The sequence below is a fragment of the Calliopsis andreniformis genome, chromosome 1 (assembly GCF_051401765.1).
Source record: "Calliopsis andreniformis isolate RMS-2024a chromosome 1, iyCalAndr_principal, whole genome shotgun sequence".
Taxonomy (NCBI): Eukaryota; Metazoa; Arthropoda; class Insecta; order Hymenoptera; family Andrenidae; genus Calliopsis; species Calliopsis andreniformis.
Genome location: NC_135062.1, coordinates 12,990,562 through 13,015,092, shown reverse-complemented (window position 1 = coordinate 13,015,092; position 24,531 = coordinate 12,990,562). Strand labels below are relative to the sequence as shown.

At 43.1% G+C, this 24,531-nt stretch overlaps 2 protein-coding genes across 3 annotated transcripts in view; both read left to right on the top strand.

Moving 5' to 3' along the window:
* Btk29a (tyrosine-protein kinase Btk29A) overlaps positions 1-24,531 on the top strand; it is a 121,627-nt gene that overhangs the window by 56,309 nt on the left and 40,787 nt on the right. The window lies entirely within an intron of this gene.
* On the top strand, positions 914-6,523 carry LOC143180179 (uncharacterized). The gene is made up of 15 exons (XM_076379726.1): positions 914-994; positions 1,356-1,490; positions 2,321-2,542; positions 2,805-3,101; positions 3,160-3,168; positions 3,242-3,344; positions 3,444-3,582; positions 3,647-3,729; positions 3,784-3,946; positions 4,005-4,019; positions 4,068-4,211; positions 4,253-4,408; positions 4,655-4,787; positions 4,968-5,177; positions 5,808-6,523. Exons 2-15 carry the CDS (start codon positions 1,376-1,378, stop codon positions 6,107-6,109), a joined length of 2,091 nt encoding a protein of 696 aa, XP_076235841.1. The 5' UTR covers positions 914-994; positions 1,356-1,375; the 3' UTR covers positions 6,110-6,523.

The following is a 24,531-nucleotide window of genomic DNA, read 5'->3' as shown; positions in this document are numbered from 1 at the left end:
TAAATTCGTGAACAAAGAAATACCAGAACACTTGTACTCTTTCCGAAGAATTATTAAAATATTTCTTTTTTTAAACAGCAAAACGATTAAAACAGCAAAAATACAGAAAATCGAGCAGTGAATTTAATAGTTCTCGATTTCATGGTTTCAAATTCTGCACGCTAAATTTCTGTTCATCCTTTCATTACAATTTTCTGAGACGTTCAATTTTGATTGGATATCCGATCCTGAGAATGCTAAATGAATGCCAAGGCAGAGTATAGAATCGGATTCCCAGTTGAAATAATTGATTCGTTATTCGTCCTAGTTACTATATTTACAAAGTATCGCTCTGCAGTCTTCGAACCTTTCAAAACTTTCCCTTCTAATTGTCGTATCTAGTTTTCCTTTTAACCGAGTCTGCACAATGCTGCAAATGAAACTCGACTGACGTTGATTAAAATTGATTCGAATCGAGATTCACTGAGTCGGACCGACGCGATGAAAAATTGTCTCTCTTTTTCTCGCTTACCAAGTCGTTCCCAGAAAATGCCCGCCGAATTGATGGATTTTTTGCGCGATTCTTGATTCGCGACAGTGGCCTATCAATTAATTAACGATAAAATTAAATGAAAAATATTTGATGGTACTGTTCCACGAAATTCTTATTGATTTGTAAGAGTGTGCGCGTTCAATTGATTCGTTCGAGAGCTACACCTAAATTAGCGAACACGAATAACTATTTAACTGACGACTCAAGGCCAGTGGCTGCGATCTTGAGCCACGGAATGGCCGATGCCATCCCATACTTTGAATCCTGTGCAATGAGAAGAAGGAGAGTGAAAGATGGCCATGGAAGGAGAATAGGAGGGGAAGCGAACGCTAAAGAAGCCTGAACAACGATAACGTAGTCAGTATAATAAGCCTCGTTAGCCAGGCATGTTAGTGTCCTTCGGTTAGAAACTCTGACATATCAACACATCGACTTTAATAACTGAATAGTGAATAGTGAAAGGTTAAGGATCTTTTCTAATCATTGAAATTTTGTAGATCACTGAATCTCTTTCAATATTTCATTCCAAGTGCAACGTTTCACGCAGAAATTCAATTAGGATGTATCTAGTGTATCTCTGGCTGTGTATAAACTGAAACCTCAACAGAGAGCAATTTTCCCTTTAGATAATTTTCAGATTTAAGATTTCATTATTTTGTAGAATTTCCTGGTTTTACAGTCTTCATTTTCTCTCATAATTTATAGTTGTATACTAATTATACTTTATTTAATTAGAGTTCTAAGTAAAACGTTGCAAATTATTTGGAATGGATCATAGAGATATCAGTGTTGTCTGCCTGTGTATAACGTTATTTGTCTTCAGGTTTGGCTTGTGAAATCAATATGTACAAGAGCTTGCTCATCCTTGTGGCTCTTTCGAGTCCATCACTGTGTGATCAAGAAATCAATATGTCTGAAATACTTTCGAATAATCGAGTCGATAGACAGATTAAACAAGGTACGAGTTGCAATTCATCATTTTCTGGATAGTGTATCAGAAGTATAAGAATAACATGTGTTAAAATGAAATTAAAGAAGAAGAGGAAATTATTAAGCTCTGCATACATAATTAGTCGAAGATAAATTAGTAGATCAGTGACTATAGGCTTTTGTCTGTGTGACTCGTTGCTATATGGCAAGGTGTTATTCTTAATCGGGCGTTGAAATCTCCTGAGTGCTGCTCATGGAAGTGTACTATTCGTATCTTCAAAAATTGTGAAATCTTTTATTCGCCTCTAGAATTCACGGATTTTAATTGAGGAACCTGAAGAGGAAGTTGTTTGAAATTAGCAAGACAGTGTCACTATATTTCAATTACAATATATTCACTACTGTAGTAAATTAGAAAAAATCTGTACATTCTGTTATTTTGTGTTTGGTATGTACAAAGAAATTATACATTTCCTCTTTTGTAAACACGAAGACACCATATCTGCTCATCTGGCAATAAAATGAAGAAATAAATAAATAATACATGAGAATATAAATCAGAATCATTGCGTCAGGCTACGTGACACTGATAGTAAATGTGTAAATTAGAAGATAACAGGATAAACAACAGGAAAATTAATTTATGATCTCTGTCAACACTTTTACTAAACCGACATTAGTTTAGTGCTCTTATCTTATTTTGTTTACTGCACTCGTGACACACATTAAATCAGTAACACAGTATCTGTGTCTTCCTTATCTGTCCATACTAATACAACTTCATTTGCTGGACATACGCCATTGGCGAATAACAACAGGAAAATCGAACTTCACCTCGAGGGACCTCGTTTTTTCCAGAACCCTCGTCAGTTCAGATGACTGGTTACTATAACTACCACGCTGCGCAGCAAATATTCTTTATGAACGGTGCCCCTCAGAAATGGAACAGTGGGTTTAAAAATTGTTTGAGTTACTTAGAGAGGGACGACTACACAATCACCCCTGATGTGGGGGTACACAAGCTGCACCCTCGAAAGCTCAAATGGAACCAGGCTAGAAAAGCTTGCATGGAAGAAGGAGGTGATGCAAACTATCTATCAACAAATAACAATTATTCGTCATAATCTTATACTTATAATCTACCCATATCTAATGGACATTAACACACCCCTTGATTATCCTACAAAAAAAAGTGTGGAAGAAAAAATTCTCCTCTAATCCCAAATTACACTAATTTCTCAATCTTCATTGATTCCATTTAACACAAAAGGGTTATCCATCATATTCCTGGAGGTACTAGAATGTTTCTATGGGTTTACTAGAAATTACCCTTATCCACCAGGTCACTTGGTTATCCTAAATTCGGAACGCGAGGAGAGGATACTCCTGGATTCGATGAAAAAGGAGAATATCTCCCAGGCCTGGCTAGGTGTCCACGATCAGTTCGAGGAAGCCGATTGGGTGACTCTGACTGGCCAATCTTTGGACGCGGCTGGGTACGATAAATGGTCCACCGTGTGGCCCAACCAGCCTGACAATTATGGCGGCAAGCAAAACTGTGGAGTTCTCGAGAAAGGGGGTGGAATCGACGACATCGAGTGTGATTTCAAATTCCCTTTCTTTTGTGAGATAGAGATGTGTTGAGGTCTCAGAGTACTTAGATCCTTGAGACTCGACTGTGGCATTGTTGTCCATAGTTGATGCTCGTACATAGACTTAGTACTTAAAGTACTTGGACACTTTACTTAGGTCGTTTTATTAAATAAATGCTACGAAGAGGAGTATTCTACTGTGGTCTTATTTGTCCTTGGAATTTGTGCTTTTGCATCACTTTGGCTATTGATTTTAGTAAACTCGATTTAGAGTTTTCTTTGAATTTGTGGTGGGATGTGCAAATTAGAGATTGAAATGCTCGAGGCACTTGCATCGTCAACACGTCAGCGCCTATTTTGCCTCCAACTTGTTTCTTTCTACTTGCCAGCGAATTCTGCGAAATTTCCTCCAAGCCTAAAGCCTGTTTCTCGATCTCAGCTATAAAAAAAGGTTACACTGATCCTCAGAAAATCCTCAGATCCTTCATTCGACAAAAACTTGTCTTTATTTCCTACTCAAAAAAGCAGGTATAGAACAGGTCCCATTCACACACATACGCGCACAGTAGAGTAGTGTCACACAAAGAAGCAGGATCAACGAGGGAAGTGGAGACGTGTATCGCTAAAAGATCATACTCTTTCCAGAAGTAAAGCAATAACCTTATTTTACTCAAGGTCCTTTCTCTGTTTATAATTTATCTTTCGTTAACACAATATATAACTCCTCAGCCATTCTAAAACATCACTAAATTGTTTTATTTTCCTCGTTCCTCAAAATCACTTCCAAGAGCTCACACTCAGAAGGTTATCGCTGCCCCTCCATGTATCTGTTACTAAAGCCTCTCTTGTCGAAGTCAAGTTCATCAAGTCTGTTCCCCCTCTTCGCAATCTGGTATTCCCTGTCACACAGAAACATTGACAGTACACCCAGACGAGGAGATAACGCGTAGTCGAAGCCAAGAATAGCGTGTTCACGATAAAGCGACGAATATAGCTAATAATTGACTTGTCAGATGAGAGTCGTTGAACCCAAGGTCCCCATATTACAGCGAGGAAAACTGGATTGTGCTCAGTCCAGTATGGTGGATCGAGTCGTTAGAGATAACGAGAGAAAAAAGAATCGAAGGTGGTCGAAGGAGGGGAAGCAAATTAGCGAAGCAAGGGGACAAGGGAATCACGATGAGCCAGGGAATGACGCGCGGAGCTAGTTGTGCTTCGCTTGCCAAAGACGTCAGGTTTCCTCACAGAACAGGATTCAACTGTGACTCGTGATTTAGTGGACGAAAGGAATCCTGGTTGCGCTCATGCATATGGAAGGTCGTGGTTAGTGCCAGAAATTATAATAGCAAATAAGGTGACCTATGGTATCTTTCTTCTCCTGAAATAAAGTTGCCTTGAGCTTGAGTCGACGTATATTTGTTTAAAATTTTCGAGGTTAATTTAAGTTGGTATGAAGACACTTAGTCTTCTTTCTTCTTTGCCAGGAAATTCGCAGGCTCTATCTTTATGTTTCCTCTCAATCGAATTTCCATCTCAAGGCTCTACTTATTACAAGTCGTGGCAAATGTCGAACTAGATTTACCATTCTAGTAACTCGCAGACCATGATTTTGCTGTTCCTCCTCTGCCTCTTGGAAGGAGTTCTCTATGGTACACTAGTGGACAGCACGGTTGATAAAGTCGTCCTAGAAGAGGCTCACGATTTCAAGGAACGATGGGCTCGTAGTGCCCCAGGTATACTTTAATCAATCAACCAGGTAACAGACGTGGTATTGAGAGAAAGACGACTCGTCAGACTCGTGTCTTCACTATCCTTAAGTCATTCTTCTTTGATACCACGGAGCTCTTATTCTCTCTTAGCTATCTAGGCAATAAGAGCCAAGGGTTATTAATTAGCAATCCCTGCTATTTCAGATGAGTTCAGGACAAGGACAGTATGTCAAAATGTTTACGAGGCAAATCAGCAGATGTTCCATGTCAATGGGAAACCGTCACGTAAATGGAACAAGAATGACGTACCCCTGACGCAAGGTTACGTGTTAACTCGGGGCATAGGGGCTCACAAGTTTCATAAAAGGAGAATTAAATGGAACGCGGCGCGCAAAATCTGCATGTCTGAAGGAGGTGAAAAAAGATATGCAGTTTGCTTCTGTTAAGTGATCCTGAAACAGACTTTATACTGATCAGTGAAAGAGTATTATTATTCGTTTCTCATGAATCCCTTCGCGTAGCTTCTAATATCAACCGTCTGTACAAGTGAAAATACGAGGGTAGTGCTTTCGATATTGACCCTGGTTATACTACGGTGGAATCGCTTTACTCGAGGCCTCAGAGTTCAAATTTGGAGATGCAGGAATTGGAATACTTGAAAAATAGGATACCCACAAAAATGGGATACTTAAAAAGTGGAATACTTAAATATTAGCGAACTTAAAATACGAAAATATAAGTAAATATAGTAGAAGAATAATATCCAAAAATTTGAAAATTAAGTTTCCAATATGAGAATCCAGAAATTTTAAATGTCTCATAAAGTAGACCTTACATCATGGCCTCTAAATGCCTCCACCTTGGTATACTAAGGCTACACCTCCACTGCCAGCTCTAAGAAGCAAATCAGTCATCCTGTGCCGAAGAAGTACCTTTTAGAACACTGTACACATTAGAACCACGCGATATCGCGTGACAGGACACTTAGCATCGAATCTCGCGCTATCGTTAATATCGACAATTCTAAATTGAACTATTCACTAGGTAACCTGGCTGTGCTGAATTCATTGGCCGAGGAGAGCGTGTTGCTAGATGTTATGCAGCAGAATAACGTTGACAGAGTCTGGGTGGGGATTCACGATATCTTCAAGGAGGGTCAATGGATCACCATCACTGGAGAGACCATAGAGAGGGCTGGCTATAACAAGTGGTCCACTGTGTGGCCTAACCAGCCTGACAATTACGGCGGCAGGCAAAACTGCGGTGTCCTCGAGCAAGGAGGCGGCATCGACGACGCCGAGTGTGACTTGCTGTACGGATTCTTCTGCGAAATCGACGTATACTAAATATCTGACTCCTTAGGTCGATTCTATTCAATCGATTAACACTTTGACCACCGCGTCAGCATCACACTGACATTGAGGCTTCATTGGTGGAGTTGAGGCTTTCATTCGTCGACGTCTTTTTTCAATGACTGTGGACAGTTTTGATCAATCTTGAGAATTGAGTTTATTGATAGAATTAACTGAGAGAATGTATCCTTGGAATGTATTCTGGTAAGAATTTGGTCGAAATTAGAGCGCTACGCGGTTGTCGATCTGTTAAGGCTGTGTTTGAAATTATTGAGGTCTCGAAAATGTTTGATACAGTCTGTTAGTGTATCGAATTTTATTATTAAGGTTTATTTTTAGGGAAATCGATATTTCTTATTGTTGACCGATCTGAAGAATTCTAGAATAATACTGTTGGCTAAGCTTGAAGGCAGAATGAGATAATACTCAAATTAAAATACCATCCATTATTTATATTAATATTTGATTAATTTGTAGTATAAGGGTTCGGTAAATCCAGAGAGCTCTGACACTTCCTACTCTACTTTTCTACCGTTTGGATCCCCTTTGAACCCTTTTTGCGCTGTTTTCGACGTCTATATTTACCAGAACTTCCCACCTCGCTGAAATCCAGTGCCATTGTGACACCAAAGTCAACAACACGCTCCGACTTTTTCTGTGTACACATAATGCGCGCGGGCGTAGAGCTAGGTGGTTGCCAATTTGCCTGAAGCTATGCATCGATGCCACCGCTGCTCCGTCGGGGGAGGGCGTCGGCCACCCTCGCTCGAAAATATTCCGGAAAAATGGTGCAGCGTCGCAATCCAGCGAGCTGGGACTCGAAAATCCAGCCGAGTTCAGCGTTTCCGGTGGAAACGTCGATGCAGTCCGAGTTGCAACTCGATTCCCTCCTTAAGGGGTCGAGATTTCTGCTCTTCGACCTACTCCACGTGTGCTTTCCATTCCTTAGGACGGAAATATTCGGCGAATTTAATTGATATGTAACTGGATTTAAGGAAAGAAATATTGGCATGGAATTATAGTTAAGTGAGCTCAGAAGTCACTTAAATTTCTTAATATCACAGACCCTTCTTCGAACGAGTTCCTCTGTTCTACAGCACACGCTAGTGGCTTTGTCGTGTAGGAGGCTGGTACCACGTTAACGACTCGTCCCATTCGTCGAGATAAATTTTTTATCGAGTGGTCGAAAGTTTGTCGGTCGGAGAAAAGTTTCATATGAAACCGCGGTTACCGTGTTCCATTTACTTTCATCTTGAACTACTTCTTCGTCTGACATCCTCGGGTAAAAAGTTGTTTGCCCGAAAGTTGCCTGCTTTTTTCCATTGTCGGCGATCCTCGTATCGCGGACGGAAACTGTGTTTTGGAGCAAAACACCTTCAACTCTGGTAATCTTTCTTCTCCCGATTTTCAACGAAATTAAATGTTAAAGCGTTCAATTAATCGAATCCTTTTAAGCTAGCTTTTCCCCGAGGTGCAGATCAAATTTTCCATCCAAGAAAACGGAAATCCTCAGACATAAATCTTTAATACATTTCGTTAATACTCAGCCATTTTCTGTTTTATCTGATCTAAATTTACTTTTCCCTTACGAGTATAAGAGTCGTCGCTTTTCCTTCAGTCTTCTTAGAGAAGATTTCCCTCTAGCAGCTTCAGATGAGAATAGTGATTTAGTGGTCTCTGATGTTCGCTGATAAAGCTAAGTAACTAACCTTGTGTTAGTTAAATTTGTATTTCAGAGGAACTGGTGGCTTGGGGAAACATCAACACGAGAACATAGCCGTTGATCATAGTTCTCTGTTGGTACAGGATATCTTCGCAAAACGGTGTTCAGCTCGCCGTGGCACCAGTGGTCGTATTATTTCGAGCTAAATAATGACTCGGTGCGGTCTTCCTAAATGATAGCTGCGATTTGACCCAATATTGTTCCGCTTGCGTCGCTTCGAACGCATTCTGCGTGTAACCCTTGTCGCCTGTTATTAGTAGTTCAGCGTGGAGCTCTGTTCCAATAGTGAAACTGTTGGCTATTAGTTCTTGACAAGGAACGTTTCCAATTTAAACGATTTCCAGAGTCTCAGAGGAGATCTGATGGAATACAGCTCTTTGATAGGGTAAAATATTTGAAGAGATCATAGAAAAAACAATCCTTGTCAAGTTTTATGATTTAAAAAAGAAATAAAAACACGGTTAAATGAATGGAAATTAAATAAAAATAAGCTTCAGCTTTCGAATATTATAATTTGCACTCTATTTTTCATATTTTCTATATTTTCTACTTGTTTCGAATTCTAAGGAGTTAATTTAAATGTTAAGATAAAATAAAATTGCATTTGGGATTTTGATTCGAAGTCATGAAATGTTAAAGAAACGCCTTAAATAGGCATGAAGTGTGTCTGACTTGGGACTTGTTCTACTGCTGGCGTGTACTAGTCAGATGAGACACAGCAAAGTCAGTAGAACAAGTTCAAAGTCAGACATATTTTGAACACAATTTCGCCTGTCTCCATCTCCTCTTATTCTAGCATATAGAATCATCCCTTAAAACTTCTCACATCTGTCGTCAAATACTCGTTACATATAGGTACTGCGATAAACATTTTCTTAAGAAGAACGCTAATCTATTAAACAAGAATGAAAGATACCACAGTATTTTCTCTGTCCCTCCAGAAACAAGACAGACATTCACAAAAATCGTTTCCTTACGACCTCTTCAGTCACCAAGCATCTCAATAGTTTCCCCACCACAAGGACCAGTAAATTGGGAAATAATCCTCTCCTGCATCCCCAAACCATTCAGCGTGTAATAAGCCCCTGGTCGCTCCTCCTCGATCCTCCTCCCCTTTCGTACCCCCTTCCTCCCCCTTTCTCCTCGTCCCTTTGGCCAGAGCGCGTAACAGGGTGTAATTGAAAAATGCCTGAGGTGCTTTGACGCGTCCTCGCCAGCCTTTCATTCGCGAGGAGACGACGCTTTCCTCGCCGCGACGAAACGTCCGAAGGAAGAGCCTGCACGTAATACGCGTGCCGTGATAAGGTCGAGGGAAGAAAAGAGGCCGCCTGTAAACTCGCCAGCCGCCTTGGCTGGCCTAATTAGGTGCCGTTGCACAGCCCGAGGCGATGATAGACCGCACAAAGCCGACCAGGACGCGCCCAGCGAAATGTCCCTAGGAGGAATTCCTCATTACCGGGTCTGGGGGAGAAGCTGAGCCGCGGCACGAGTTGTAACGCGCACTCGTTACCGAACGCCACCCTCTTTCACCCTTTTTCACCCTTTTTCACCCTTTTTCGCCCTCTGCCACCCTCTGCCACCCTCCTTCACTCTCTACCACCCTGTTTCTTCCCCCTTCGCCTCCCTAGGGTTCATTAAATCGAGACTCAGCCCCCGACATCGCCTAGCTCCTTTCCCTCTTTTTTTTTTCAATTACCGATATCAGCCGCCTCGTGATTTACTGGATTAATTCTGCAATGACTTGGGCGTTTTATGCCACCCAGAGGATTTTGAATTTTTCTCCTCCCTCTATCGGGGGATGTGGTCCCATCCATGGAAAATTGAGATTGAGGTCCCTTCGATGGGTTTGTGTAACTACTCCGTTGTTCCTGGTTTAGTAATTTTGTTCTTGAGGATTATATGGTGTTCTAATTGGCGGGAGGGATGGCGAAATGAGGGGAAATGAGTCGAAAATATGGAATGAGAGTTTCGGGATTTCGAGCTTCACTTTCGAGGAAATTGACTTCGAATTTCGAGTTGGAGTGGATGAAGTACTGCAGTGGGAACAGCGATTTGGTGTTTGAGAGGCACAGGGAGTAGGGGGAAGTTCTACTTTGCAGTAGATACAGAGAGTCAATGGTCAGACTGCGAGAACTCCTTTTGCACTATGAGTCTCTCGGACGACTGAAACTGTACTTCAACACAGCGCGTACTAGCCTGAAATTTGAAGTCAGTTTCCTAGAAAATGAAGCTCAGGATGAAGATATACTGTTCTACATTTTTTGTATCTATATTTTATTCTACGCTACTCTGCACAAGTATTTAGACATGTTCGGTGGTATCCGTGGGTGGAGCGTTTCCAATGTAAAATGGGGGTCGTGCACGCGCATACAGGCGTGTCGTCACAATGTACCACGATCCGTCGACGTCGACGTCTCCGTGCGCACCGTTCGTTCCAGAGAGAGGCCACTTAACCTATTTCACCCTCGAGAGCAGCCGACTCCGCGGATCTTAGCTAAACATCCCTTGTTCCCCTCCATCGGAATTGGATTAAAGCCATCGCGAGCGATAGGGTCGTGGCCCGCCCCTTCTGCATCCCTTCCCCCACAGTGGAATGTTAATGGTCGCTGGAAAGTGCGGAAAGGTGGTCCAAGAGTGGAGAAATCGAGAGGAGTTGTTGGCAGCTGGAAGCCACTGGCTTACCCCATTCGAAATTACCATCACCCTCGTTACACCAGTGGAATTACACCATCGCCCTGGAAACCTAGTTGCTTACCCGATTTAGGGGAACCGGACCAGTGGAGACGGCTGACGACGCTCTTCTTCCGGGAGGGACGATGGGCGCGTTGGATGGGTCATGGACGATGGGTTATGAGGGCAGGCTTCTGGGGGAGAGGAGGTGGGACTGGGTTTAGGGGTTTCGGTCGTGTTTGGGGAAATTGGCTTAGGGGCTCTGGCGGTATTTTGGGGAAGCATATGGGGTGTAACAAATGTTGCGTTTGATATTTCAAAGGGTTGTAGGAGATACAAATTGGATCACAGAATGTACTCCTGACATGCAAATCAAAAGAAGTACTTAGAACACCAAAGGCAACTATAACCAGACACCACTGTCTTTGATTCAGCAAACGACAGTTCTCCTATAAAAGGCTGTGAGCAAGTTACAAAATGTGCTGTGTGAATTGAGAGACACCGAGGCAGCTGGTCCTCGCGAGTAGCCGAGAGAAGGGAAAATCTTTATTCCTTTTTCTTCGAGAAAGAGGAACCACTTTTCTTGCGACGCGTCCTGGGAAATTCCATCTGCCCGTAGGACAGTTGTGACAGAAAATAGTACCAGAACTGCTTTCGATTCCCTATTTCAGGGGGCTTCCAGGGCGCGAAGGACGAGTACGTTATCAATGCAGTGGCGATAGTTTGGTGCATTCTCGTTACATTAATCCCTGAAACTAAAGCAATCCAATCGTGGTAACGCATCGAGATAACGAAAGAGGCCCGATCGATCGGCGAGGCGTATCGTCGTTGCGCGTACGTGATAAACAGATGGGGAATTTACGAGAACCCTGGGATTATCCCTAACACCCTCGAATGCGACTTATGCACGTGGCTCACTGGAAGTGCTGCTCGGCTAGAACAGCGATTTGACACGCTAACTGTAGCCATTGGATGGCTCAATTCGGTGATATTATTTAACAGGATTCTACTTAAGTGCCTGATAAAGATTCCACAATTTTTTTTCAGAAGTACAGAATCTCTATTGTTCATTTCTTTATTTTAAATTTTAAATATCATAATTGAAATCGTGACAGGATACAAAGCAGAAATTTTAAACAATCTAATATCCACGACGGACACAGTAAAGCTAGTAGCATAAGTTACAAGTTGGACACAGCAAAATCAGTAGAATAAACCCTAGGTCAGACACATGTCACTTGAATTTTAAGTATTTCCTCAATAATTAATAACCCTGATATAAAACTTCAAATACATTTTCACCATCCTTCATTTTCGCCTTATTTTGATATGTAGAATTAAAATCACCCCTCAAAATCTCTGATACCCCCTCTAACCAACATTTCCACACCCTCTAGCCAACATTTCCATTTCCAAATCGCCCAAATCTCTCTCCTCCACCTCGAAACAGTTCCTCGTACGTCAGCAAAGGGTCAAGGCTTCTCCCCCAGGGTCCCTCAGCCAGCGACTAGGTAGACGCAACCGGAAGCGAGAAAGGATGGTCCAGCGCCGCCCCGCAGCTAGTCGAAGAGGAAGTTTCCGTGCCTGTTCGAACAGCGAGGGCGGAAGGGCAATTTTACGAAAGATACGTTTCTAATCGAGCGTTAATGGGCGATGCCCGAAGCGTCGACTCTCCGCTCGGCCAGAAAAATATCTTCCGCTTCCTGCTCCATTTCTTCCTGCACGTCTTTTGTCTCGCGGCCTGCTCCTTCATCCACCGCGAGGAATTGAAATACAAACTGGAACGCGGGAACACAAAGGCTCGACTAACTAAAAACGCGCTGCGGCCAGATGTTTAACTAGGCAATGAAAGCACGCAGTAATATCATTTAAACGGTTTCTTAAAATAATTCTCGCTCCAGAACGATCCACCCCCGACGCTTCAATCGTTTTAACGGGACCTCCCCTGCCTCTCTCCCCCTTTTCTCTCTCCCTCTTCAGAGAAGAATCATTAGAACGATGCGTTCCCGACAGATATCGCGGGATTGGAGGCGCGGAGAAAGAATTTAGGCGAGGGAAAGTTTGCGTTTCATCGAGCAATATTTTACGACGCTTTCCAAGGGTGCTCGCGAGCGGAACGTCAAGGAACAGAGGGAAACGGAAGGCGTGGGAGGGTGGGGACAAAAAACGCAGCAAAAGAGAGACCGAGCACGCTTTAAATTCCTTTCACAGGCGGGCAATCTTTCGAGCCGTTTGTCGCAAAGGTTAGACAACTTTGCGTAGATCGTCTCGGATATAAAACTTGGATCGTTTCATTCTCTACCGGCTGAAATTTCAGAGTTTAAACTCCCGCCGAGTGTTGCCTGAGAGCTGGCTCTTCGCTCGCGACGCAATCTTGATTTTAATTAAGCCTGCCACCTACCGCCCCCGCCCTCGCGCCGCGAGCGCGACGCGATTGAATTTCTAATCTGCCTCCCCGCGTCGATACACTGTGCTCATTGGGCGAATAACGTGGCTGTACGTCTCCGTCAATGGTCTGTGTTCTGTAATTCAAGTTACGACGACTAGGCACACCTCTGCGTAATTCGATTCGCGAATTTTCGTTGAGTTTGTGAGATTGTGGATGAGATCCTTCGAGGATTCGTTCTATGTAGGACGTAGCGCTGCGTTGTTGGGAAATTTTGGAATTCTGATTGGATGAAAATTGGGGTGGAGGACTTACAGTTCGACGCTTGAGGATTATTTAGGTGTAAGGGATTTCGCGAAGAACGTAGTACTAGGTTTATATCGAATTTGTAATCTGAGCAAGGAATTGGAATTTGAGTCTTTGTGCGAGCTTCTGTGACCCATTTCCTGGGGAACGTAGTACTACGTGTCTATCAAGTTTTCATGTTTTATGATGGAATCGAAGATTCAGATTCCTGATTAGAGCAAGTTATAATTTGAGTACTTGCGTGAGTTTTAGTGACCCCTTTTTTAAAGCACGTAGTACTATGTCTTTCTGAAATATTTAAGTTTTATGATTGAACGAAAAGTTTCTATTCATAATTAGCCGAAAGGTCTCAAATTTGAGTCCTTCTTTCATCTGTAACCTAATTTACAGAAAACGTAGCACTACGAAATATTCCTAGATATTTTGTGAGCAGACAAAAGCCTTGAACTCATAATTCATCTTAAATCTAAATATCTCACCTTCCAGTACCTCTAATATTAATGATCAATTTCCCAAAGATGGTAGTACTACGATCCCCTACGTATCCCTCGACACTTCAATTAATTTCACTGTGGTTCCACCATAATGTACTTCCACACTATTCAAATAACCCAAGACACTTAATTATTCATCGTCAGTCATCATTTTCCCTCCATTGCCCTCATAACCATCTCCACTGCCTCTCTCAGCAAAGAAACACAAGCTCTCTGAGCCGCTGCTGTCCCGAAGACGCATTCAGGAACTCCAGCACACCGTAAATTTCGTTACGCCGTAACGTTTGAACGTTCCCGAGGAAACAACGCGTTTTGCGTGCAGTTTGCATAACTGCAGAGGGAAGTTCCCGCCGAGAGTAGTTCGGGGAACGTCCGTGCCGAGTAAACAGCTCGTTTGCACGGACTTTCCGTGTCTTTCACGAGACCTGCAAACTGCAAGCCACGTTAATAATAAATTCTTCCTTGCGGACTTCTGGCTTGCACGCCTCAGGCCTTCGCGATGCACTGCCAGACACTTTTTACGTGGAACCTGGCCAGTGGAGTCAAAGTCTCTGATTAAACAGCTATCTGGCAAGACAGCTCGTTCGCCTTTTCAAATTCACACTTTGGGACGTGTGTAGAATTTTTCAATTGGATTTCTGGCAAATCGATACAAGGGGCGGATTGGAGAAGGTTTAATAGACTGATCTTCTTGAAACTAATTAGTAATTTTACTAATTGCTTTAATGATTTCACTATTTAGAAAAATTATGGCATATCAAAATTTTGGATCAAAGTTGACCAACTTTGACTGACGGTAGCTCCGCGAAAAATGATCATAGAGTCATGATTTTTCTTGGAAATTAAAGCCTGGAATCTCTACTTTAAGATGCTATAATTCGATTTTAGGTTTGATGCACCCCTATTATTATAACATCTTAAATCTCAGTGTGTTTGTAATACTGAAAATTGCAAAGTTTGACGGAATACACGGACTTAATAAAATTTTTTTTGAGGATACTATTTCCAGTAGTATGAAGCTTGAACCTTCCCCTTTAAGCTAAAAAAAAGAGGAAGGCGCTGCGATTTTTTTCTGCAAAGTTACAGCACATCGAGTAGTAGCAATTCCAGTAGTACATGACAGAAATGCAAAGGTTACTTTAAACTCCTATAACTTTGCGAGAAAAAATCCCAGTGACTTGCTTCTTTTTTCAAATGAAAGAGGAAGGTTCAATCTTCATACGACTGCAAATGGCACCCTCAAAAAAAATTTTAGCAAGTCTGTGCATTCCCTCACACTTCACAATTTTCAATATGACACACATGCTCTCAGACTTAGAGAATTACAGTGATAGAGATATATTAATCTCATAATCGAGACACAGTATCTTAAAGTAGAGATTTCAGGCATTGATTTAAAAGAAAAATCATATTCCTGCCGTGATTCCTCACGGAATTATCATCAGTCAAAGTTGGCCCATTTTTGCCCAAAATTTTTCAATATTACAAATTCTGTAATATTCAAGTGTTCAAAATTTGAGCAGAATATCCATAATAAATAAAGAGCTAAGACTGTACTGCACCCAGAAAAACTTAGGTTCAGTCTCTTTCCTCATCCAACACAGAGTATCCAACATCCCCCTTGAAGACACCTGGCTCAAACCCAGAAACAAAACCTCCACCCTGCACAAAGCCATCATCAGGGCTCCACCGATCATCTTCCACCCTCTTCCACTCTGCGTCCAGGCTCCCACCCCTTGAATCTCCTCCAATCCTCTTCCCAATCTCGTAAATCCAGCCACGCAGAAGCGGCAATCCATTCGTTACGTCGTGCCTTCGCCCCCACCCCCCTGTGCCTCTTGCTCGGAGTCAAAGGCGCAAAGTCTGGTCGCGTGGCTCCATTCTTCGCGCGTCGTATTTGCCTTACATAAGCCCAGGCCTGCACAATAGGCCAAGAAGTCGGGGGTGTTCGTTATCTCGTCCCTAGGAGAGGCCAGATGCTCGCCGACAATGCCGAAGACCCGACAAAGAAGGCATCCACTAACTTCTACGTCATCCTCTTTTCCCTATCTCCTTCATCTTCCTCTTCGCTGTTTTTTTTTTTCTCCCCTCCCTCCCCTGTTGAACGCGAGTGTCGCCTCAAAGCAGCCACGCCGCGGCGATGCATTTCACGCGTAATTTAACCCGAGCCACGGGGCTGCGACGAGCAGACAGTTGCAACATGCACAGCTCGCGCTGAGTTCTCTCCTCCCTTCTGCCTCTTTGTGGACACGCTGGCCCAGATGTCGACGAGACTTTGTCCCTCCGCTCGCGACACGTAGACGGACTTCTGCGTACTCCGCTGCCCTCGGGAGTTGCAGGACTTTAGCCAGGATATATTCGCGGTTGATGGCCGCGGAGTCGCGCGCCTCGAATAAAATACCGCTCTGCGGAGAGGCGGACGCGGAGCACTGTCACCGACTGTCATGTTTTATTTATGAGAATCCTACGCTTCGTGCTGGGCCAGATTTTTCACTCTGACGGCCGCGGCGACGCTAAAGACCATCCCCTGGAGAGTGATCTGCGACTGGAGTGAGGGTGGGAAGGGGGAAGAGGATCTCTTTGATGGGGTAGCTGCGGGGATGGGAGGCTCGCTCAGAGAAAGGTGTAGAGAAAGATTGTGGAAGCTTTTTGAGGAGTCTTGGGAGACTGGGAATGAGGTTAGGCGAGAAAATAAAAATTATTTTGAGTATCTTTTTTTAGCAGTGAAAATACCTGTCTTTGATTTAACCAATTCTTATTCACTCTCTCATATTAAAATTTCTTAGTCAAATCAAATGTTTCAAAATTGACCTCAACTTTTTCCTACTTCTTTATTCCAAGACTAGACAATTGTATTACACTGAATTTTAACAGTCAGAAAATACATTTCGTCTTGAGTTAAACAGTACATCCTCCCACACAATTCCTGTTTCAAATCGACAGGAAGGGAGGTACAGTTATCTGCGTGAGAAAGTCAACGCGGCGACTGGTTACGAAGGAATTAATAACGAGGCCGAGATTAATTGCACGTACCACGGATAATCGATGGTCGATGTTCGAGTGCATCTTACGCGTGTTAGCGAATTAATTAGTGAGGACGCGTTCCCTCGTATCTGATTATGATAATGACTGTAGGGGATCCGGCACAGCGGCGTAATGAGAAGCGAACTGTAACCATCCCCGTCCTATTTTCTTCCGCTGATAATCGATGCAGTTGTCAATGATGTGTGTACACGCTGAATGACGTAATTTAGACTGGGATCTCGATTGATTTCGCACCTCGGAAACTGACTTTGCTTATCGCTGTTCACCACTGTGTTAAATTTCTTTTGACTTTCTCCGGTGGGCTGAGTAACTTTCAAAAGTTAGTGAAGTATCATTCCACTTTTCTCATTAGGATTTTCCAATGTTTCTTATCATGTATTCAAATTTATTATAATTCAGGGGAGAATATGAGAATTCTTCTTACGAACGTTCTTGAATTTCTCGCGTTTTTTATTGAATATTATATTTAGATTTATTTGAATTTAAAGGAGGATGTAAGAATTTCTCTTATGAATGAGGTGAGGGAGAAAATTGTAGTTTTCAAAGTCGCTTCGTCCACGTTTAATAATCTGAGACCAAAGTATGACTATTAATCATCCACTCGGGGCTTCCACTATCGGTCCGTTGATATCCTGCATAATTCATAGGAGTAATTGCAAATGTGAACGGCCTCCCTATGGCACGTTCCATCAGAAATTCCATCTTCTGATGGGAGGACGGCTGAAGGGAGCAGCGTCGATCGTCGGCCGCGAAAGACTGACGTTATTCCCGTCATTAGGTGTCCCTGTGGCACTGATGCTATGCACTGATCAATCATTATTGAATTACGGAGGAGGTAATCCTAATATGGTGGGGCTGCAGGGAATCCTCGTCCCGCTTCGCGATACTCAAATTTTCCCTGTCATTATCGTAAAAGCCCTATCGAAAGTCGAAATTCGGCATTTGAAAGCCAGATCTGATGCTAGGAACACAGGAAATTCATCAGTAAAACAGCAATAAAAATTGTGAAACGTATTTCCAGGGTACTCAAACTTTCCTGCTTTCGTCAGCGTTAAACATTCGACTCTCAGGAGACTCAAAATACACATTTAATAATCCAGCATAAGGCTAGAGGTAAAGTAAATCCACCAATAGAACAGTAATAAATATTGTAAAATATATTTTATAATACGTCAGTCTCCTGGTATTTAAAATTGCAATAAACTCGTTCATTATAGATACTAAGGAGAATAAAAAAGGACAGTAGATTAAAAGACAGGGCTTATTAAAGTTTAAGAAACTTTAATAAAATTCTGCGAAGATGAACTCGCAGATTTTCCCAGAATATTATCATTCCCTTCTGTTGCATTCAAATCTTGCTAGATCATTACTGTAACATTCAGTGTCTCTCAGCCTTGCTAAGATCAGTACTATGCCCTCTCCCTTCCTTTTCCCTCACGAAAATTCTCGACCAGAGAAACACTGTAGAAAACTTCCATTTTCGCGACTTATTATCATCTGTTACATTTTCCAATCGCTAAAGAGAGTTCGAGCCATCAAGGTACTAGTACGTGTCCAGGGCAGTGCAATCGCAAGGAGTAGACGATTTCCGAAGCGGGACACTGCTATCGACCACCTTTTTAATTTACAAACGAGCAGGGTAGAAGTGGGTCAGGCGACTTCTTCTTTTCGCGATCGAGGCAAAGAATGGCGGAGGTAATTTTAATATTTCGCCTCGGACTCCCTATCCGCTTAAAGCTATCGGAGACAGATCGGCTCTCCTCGCTCGTCCCTCGTCTTCTGGTAATGGATGTCGAGTCGATTTAATCTAACCACGAACTGATCGTAATGTCTGCCTGCACCAGCGCGTGCTGTCTGTTAATCTGACTTCATTCGCGATCCTAGATAAGCCTCCAATGCACTCTTTATGGGCGTTGATGTGGCAGGGGAGACGTAGCTGGGTGTTACTTGATTAATTAAAGGGTTTCTCTGTGACTGCCTCTAGATTGGTGAAAAATTTAGGAATTAATTGTGAAAAAATTGCAAGTAATTTATTAGTACACAGTCACAGTAGCGAAACTCTTCCTTAAGCTGATTATGATTTTTTATGGAGAATTGTTCCTTAGTCAAATTTAAACTCTACGATCTTCTAAAGCATTCAGTACTAAGAAATAATGATTTAATTCGCTATTAAAAAGAATTGAATAATTTTGCAAATTAAAAGTTTCATTTCTCCCCTTTTAAAAATTCTAGATTTTTAATTTATGAAAATTTCCTCAAAGGGCTGTAATGGGTGGGTATCATCCCCAGCATCCCCTCTGACTACTCAGTTCCTTCATAATCCCCTAACTACTGCAACAAATGCAGGATGGGTTCGCCAGTATCCACTAACCGCAGCATCGAAAACTCAGCCAGACTCGGATTTCCGGAAGTATCATCTCTCGAACGAGCATCGGAAAATACGATTAATATTTGAGCCACGTGGGGGTGAGTTTGGCTGAAATTCGTGGCATTAGGAGCGCAGTCATGCTTGTTTCTCTCTGCACCTCGAATGGCTTCGACCGCATATCGATACGCAAACGGTCGATTAACCAGCGCGAGGGGTATATTAAGTCCATCAGTGGGCAATAGCAACGATAATTACGCGACTTGTAAAGGGCGTGATTGTACCAGGAATAATTTCCTGGCCCAAGGAAAATGGTTTCGTTCGTAACTGGTGTTTCTATCGGAAGTGGACGTGGTACAATTGAAATTGTAAAGCGACAATACTTCGCGCGCGAACGACTGTTACGGTTTATGGCTTCGAGCGGAACGCTTTCAATTCGAGGGCCACGCGTATTGTGCCAGCGTGCGCGAGAATGCTTTTTTTCTGCCTCCTCGACTCGATTAACTTGCGCTACTCGATTCGAGGAACAAAGCTTTCTGCGTGCACGTGAGGGAGGGAAGAATGTAGACTTTTTCTTGAGGAAAAAGATAGTCTGGAAATGAAGATCGAGGCAAGGAAAGAGTGCTGGATTGAAAGATTAAAGTGTGTTAGTAATGGGAAGAAGATGGAGGAAGGTGAGAGGGGGTAAAAGGATATAGGGTGGGAAGAAAGTAAGAAAATGTGTATGCCAATCACATCCTCTGACAACTTCTAAACCCCCAACAGTACTCAGAAGACTGTCGTAGGTCACAGAAGACAGTCTTGACAGTCTGTCAGGACTCAGATAGACTGTTTCCACTTGAATATCTCAATCGCGAACATTATTGTTTCTGACTCCTCAACGATATTCCAAGCGCTCTTAACACTAACAATTGCTCTGTCTTTCTGTTCCAGGTGAGTAGAGATCAATCCCTCAGCGCCAGGTCCCAGAGACAAGTAAGTTCCCCATTGCCTCCGTCTCAGTTCGCGATTGAATCTCGCCATCGATCGCAATGAATCGTGCACTCTCGCGGCCTCTACCGTTATCACAGCTAACGGGATCGGTACAGTTAGCCGATAATCTTCGACTGGCGAACCTCGAAACCGGTCCTTCGCGTGAACGTGTGCGTCCAGTCTGCGACTGAGGCCTTCGATAAAGACATTATCGATCCCCCTGCGCTCCACTGTCCTGCGTCGGGTCGTTAAGCGTCGAGACAGCTCGCTCCTTTTCGACTCACCGTATTTTCGAGGCAGGGATCGCCGATCGATTGTCGCGTTTCTCACGGTGGGGCGTCGTACCGCGGACTTCTTTATTCGATCGTTCCAGGGGACGAAGGACCTTCGTGGATCGAGATCGTCTGGCCCAGCGCGGCTTATCGTAATTTATTCAACGTTTATTAAAACGACTGAGCGATCCCGAGCACCGCGTGGTGCCTTTTCTCGCCTTCGATTGAGACATCTCCTTGAGCTCGAGGGATTTCGCGCGGAGAACATTGCGCTGGTGCAGTCTGTGGAACGCGATGGGACGACTGGGACGCGGTTCGAATGGCCGCGAGGACGGTGGGTCGTCGAGGTTGTGGATTTTAAATTGGGGATTTGGCGAGTGTCGCGGGACTGGTTTCTGGAGCTGAATGATGGCGGCAGTGGATTCGAGACATTGGGCTTTCTGAGGCTTTGCGGTTATCGATGGCTGCAGGGGATATGGGGAGGATATTTGCTGATGGATTTATCGATGATTTGGTAACTCTATGTGTGGTTTGGTTATTGTTTTACATTGTAGAGGAATGGGGTTAGGAAGCTGAGGGCGGATGCGTGGTTTGAGGTGAACGACTGAGAGCGATGAGACTAGTTAAGAAGTGAGACTGATACAGGCGGGGAAAGTAGTTATATTGGAGGGACTGTTGAAGGTGTCAAGATTATTGATTTAACGCTGATCACTGGGAGATTGAGAGTGCTGAGACTATTTGTGGCCTGAGACAACTGAAACCACTGAGAATACTCGAATTACTCAGATTGCTAGAATTAGTTGGAGAATAAGAGTACTGTGACTACTGACAATCCTGAGACTACTGAAATCACTGAAAGTGTTCAAATTGCTGAGACCACTGCCACTACTGAGATTTCCAAACCCACTTAAAATCCCATACTACTACTGACCCTAAAATTAATACCATTTGTGAGACCCCTGAGGCTCTCTAAATGACTGATCGCCTAACACATACCACTGAAATTGCCGAAACCCCTCAGATTATCAAAAATCCTAGACCCACTGAGACCCCCAGGAATACTAAAATCCCTAAGACCACTAACCCCATCCAGATTACCGAAATCTCTAATAATTACTAAGACTGCAGAGTTCCCAAGGTCCATTGAGAGTGCTCAAGCCGCAGTGGTCACCGAGAGGTCAGCGAAACTAATTAAGTCGACCCCAGAAATCAGTGAAATATTCCCCCCTCTCGTCACACGGTCGCCCTAAGAGCACTCGGCCACTCCACTCGCCCGCAACGAATTTCCAACCTGGCAGCTGTCAGCTATACCGACTCCTAACCAAATCCTGCTTCGTTATCCGTGAATTCTAGGAAAGTGTCGTTCCAGCCTGCGACTCGGAACCGGAAGCCCTCGTGCAAGAGCTCATCATTATCACGCTCTAGGCAGGACCAAAGCTCGCGCACGCGTGCATCTACCATCATCGACGCATCTGTGTCTCTCTCTTCGTCTTTTTCCCTCTTTCTCTCCCTTCCCATCTCTCTTTCTCTCCCTTCCCTCTGTACGAGCGCACAAATAGCTCATTATGACCGTAGTCTGGCACTCGGACCCGTCGTGCGCGCAACGTAATTGGGGTTAATGATCGTGTGTACGTCGGTGCTCACGTACTTGTACGCGAAGCAGCTCTCAGCTTGGCCAGCCTCATTCCACTCTCCGCCCATTAGCAAGTGTAATGCCAGTCCTGGCAACACCTTGCCCCTTTTTTTTTTTTTCTACCTCGCCCCGAACAACCCCTGACCCCTCCTCTGGAATGTTTCTTACGACCCCCATGGGTCGACGATAACTCGATTCCAAGGGAATACACTTGGCGGTTTGAGCTATCTCGCGCGATGGAATATATCGACCGAACGTTGTTTGGCAGTCGAGAGCCTGAGGCTTGCGATAAATAGCCCAGGGTCGAATGGAGATGCTCGTTGTTTGAGGCTTGGGATGGAGGAAGAAATTAGATACTGAGTTGGGGATTCTTTGAGTGGAGCATGTTAGAGATTGGAGTTAGAATTAGGATTAGAAGAATATGTGATTGGGGTTGGGTGAGGGAACAGTGGGAAGTGAGAAGACTATTTATCTTCAGGGGTTGTTCAGATTTTAGAAGTGTAAAATTTGGAAGGTGGTGAGTAGAAAGTAAGAATGATAGTTTCAAAGGTATTGAATAGATGGCAACTGTAAGAGCCCACTTTATTTTGCTTCCACTGTATCCTTCTGAGTTTCTGATACCTGAAAATGCATCTTTTTCTATCGTTTTGTATTTAATAATAAAATAGAGGATGGGTGAAATACTCGATCTGTCCAAAAGATTCAAAAGGCGCCACTAACGAGGTGCATTCAAAATTGGATAACCACAATTTGATAATCGTTGAATATCGGTTTTGCAAGTGTCAAGAGAACTGGAGGGGATTTATGGGCGACGCCAGAGGAATAATAAATAGGATTCGATTTATTGATAATGTAGCCAGTGACAGAGCGTAGAGGACTCATCGACGGGCATTTTCCTCTAAACACTTCACAGTTAAAGTGTATACATTAATTCCTCTTCATGTTCCCCCTGCCAAAGTATTTAATTTTTTTCTCAACTATAGCAGAACCTCAATTATTCTACTTAACACAACACTCAAACTTGAAGTACACTTCTAATGGCTATTTTCGCTATTTTTAGTAAAGTACTAGTAAATTATAATTCAGATTTCAACTTTGAATATACAAGACTGCCCATAATTGAGTCGCGGTTAATCAAAATTCTATAACAAGTAATATTCATTAAATTTATTAATTTCACTGTCACGCGAGACTCGAAAATTATAATTACACAAGGCAGAATCGACGTAATAATTAATTCTCAATATTACTTTGATAATCAGTCTATTTCTGTAACTGTTACCTCAAATTTTTTCACCACCCACGCCATGACAAAAAATAACACGATTGCTTCAACACGCAGACGCTAATTATCGGCACTGCTAGATATATTAATTAATGATGCGACCACGCATTCATTAGTTTCGAGCGATTAGTCGCTGATTACCCATCCCCTGAAAAAACATAATTTCTGATAGCTTCGTTTTCCCTCTGATGTTGCTTTTTCAACTTTACTCTATAATAGCTTTCATTAAGCGGCGCGAAGGAACAGTGGAAGTAATGACCACTAATTACCCCCGATTAACGAGCATATAAGAAACAGCTATAGGATTATTCATCAGCGACTATCAATTATCGATCACTCGAGAATCGTCCAGATTTTTGTAGTTCTACTTTCACTGATAATTTTCTACCCTTGCTTTCTATTTTAAACAGCCCTCATGTTTCATAAGAAGAGCCAATTACCCCTTAATGAGTGGTAATTAATAACAATGAGGAGTATCGGCTCGCGGTTACTGTTTTCAAGCAATTAACAATCGCTAATTAATGCCCGATTCGAGGGGGTCGCACTTCCGCAGGGCTCTCATAATTTGCGGAACAATTATTTAGCGGGAAATGACGATATTTTGCGATACGAGTGTATAACGATCACTTTAACAAGTCGCTTCAAACGTTCAACACTGCATTGACGATATTAATTACCGATGTATGCACATGTTAGCGGCGACAGAGATGTCGGAGGAGCATGTTCCCAAAGGGAAAGAATTCTTCTTTCGAAATTGCCGATAGTCAGCAATTACTAACTGGGGGTTGAAACCTACTTTACCTCGATAGGGGAGTGGCACGCCTCCTGACAAACAATGTACTCTCTCACCCACATCGCCCCTGTGGTTTTAATAAAAATTGCTTGGATGGCACGAATCTTGGCCTCGCTGAGCGCCACCGCAGAAAGAGTCGACGAAGAGTTATTGAGAAGCGATTGTATTAACGAAACCGAGAAACCGTGTAATCAGCAGCTCCCTTTCAATCGAATCTCTTCGGTTTCCCTTTGAACCCTACTCCCTGCGACCCTCTACGCTCGTGGGCTCGATATCCCTCCGACTTTATCGCCTCTGAAATCCTTATCAATTGGCTGCCAGTTATCACCTTCCACCAACACGAACCTACGTCAAGACTCGGTAAGTCAGTAGTAGTAACTTTGAATTACTGCAGTGGCTGATTAAACTATCATGATAACTTGGAGTTACTACTTATTTAGAATTTGAAGAAAAATAATATGGAAAATTACTT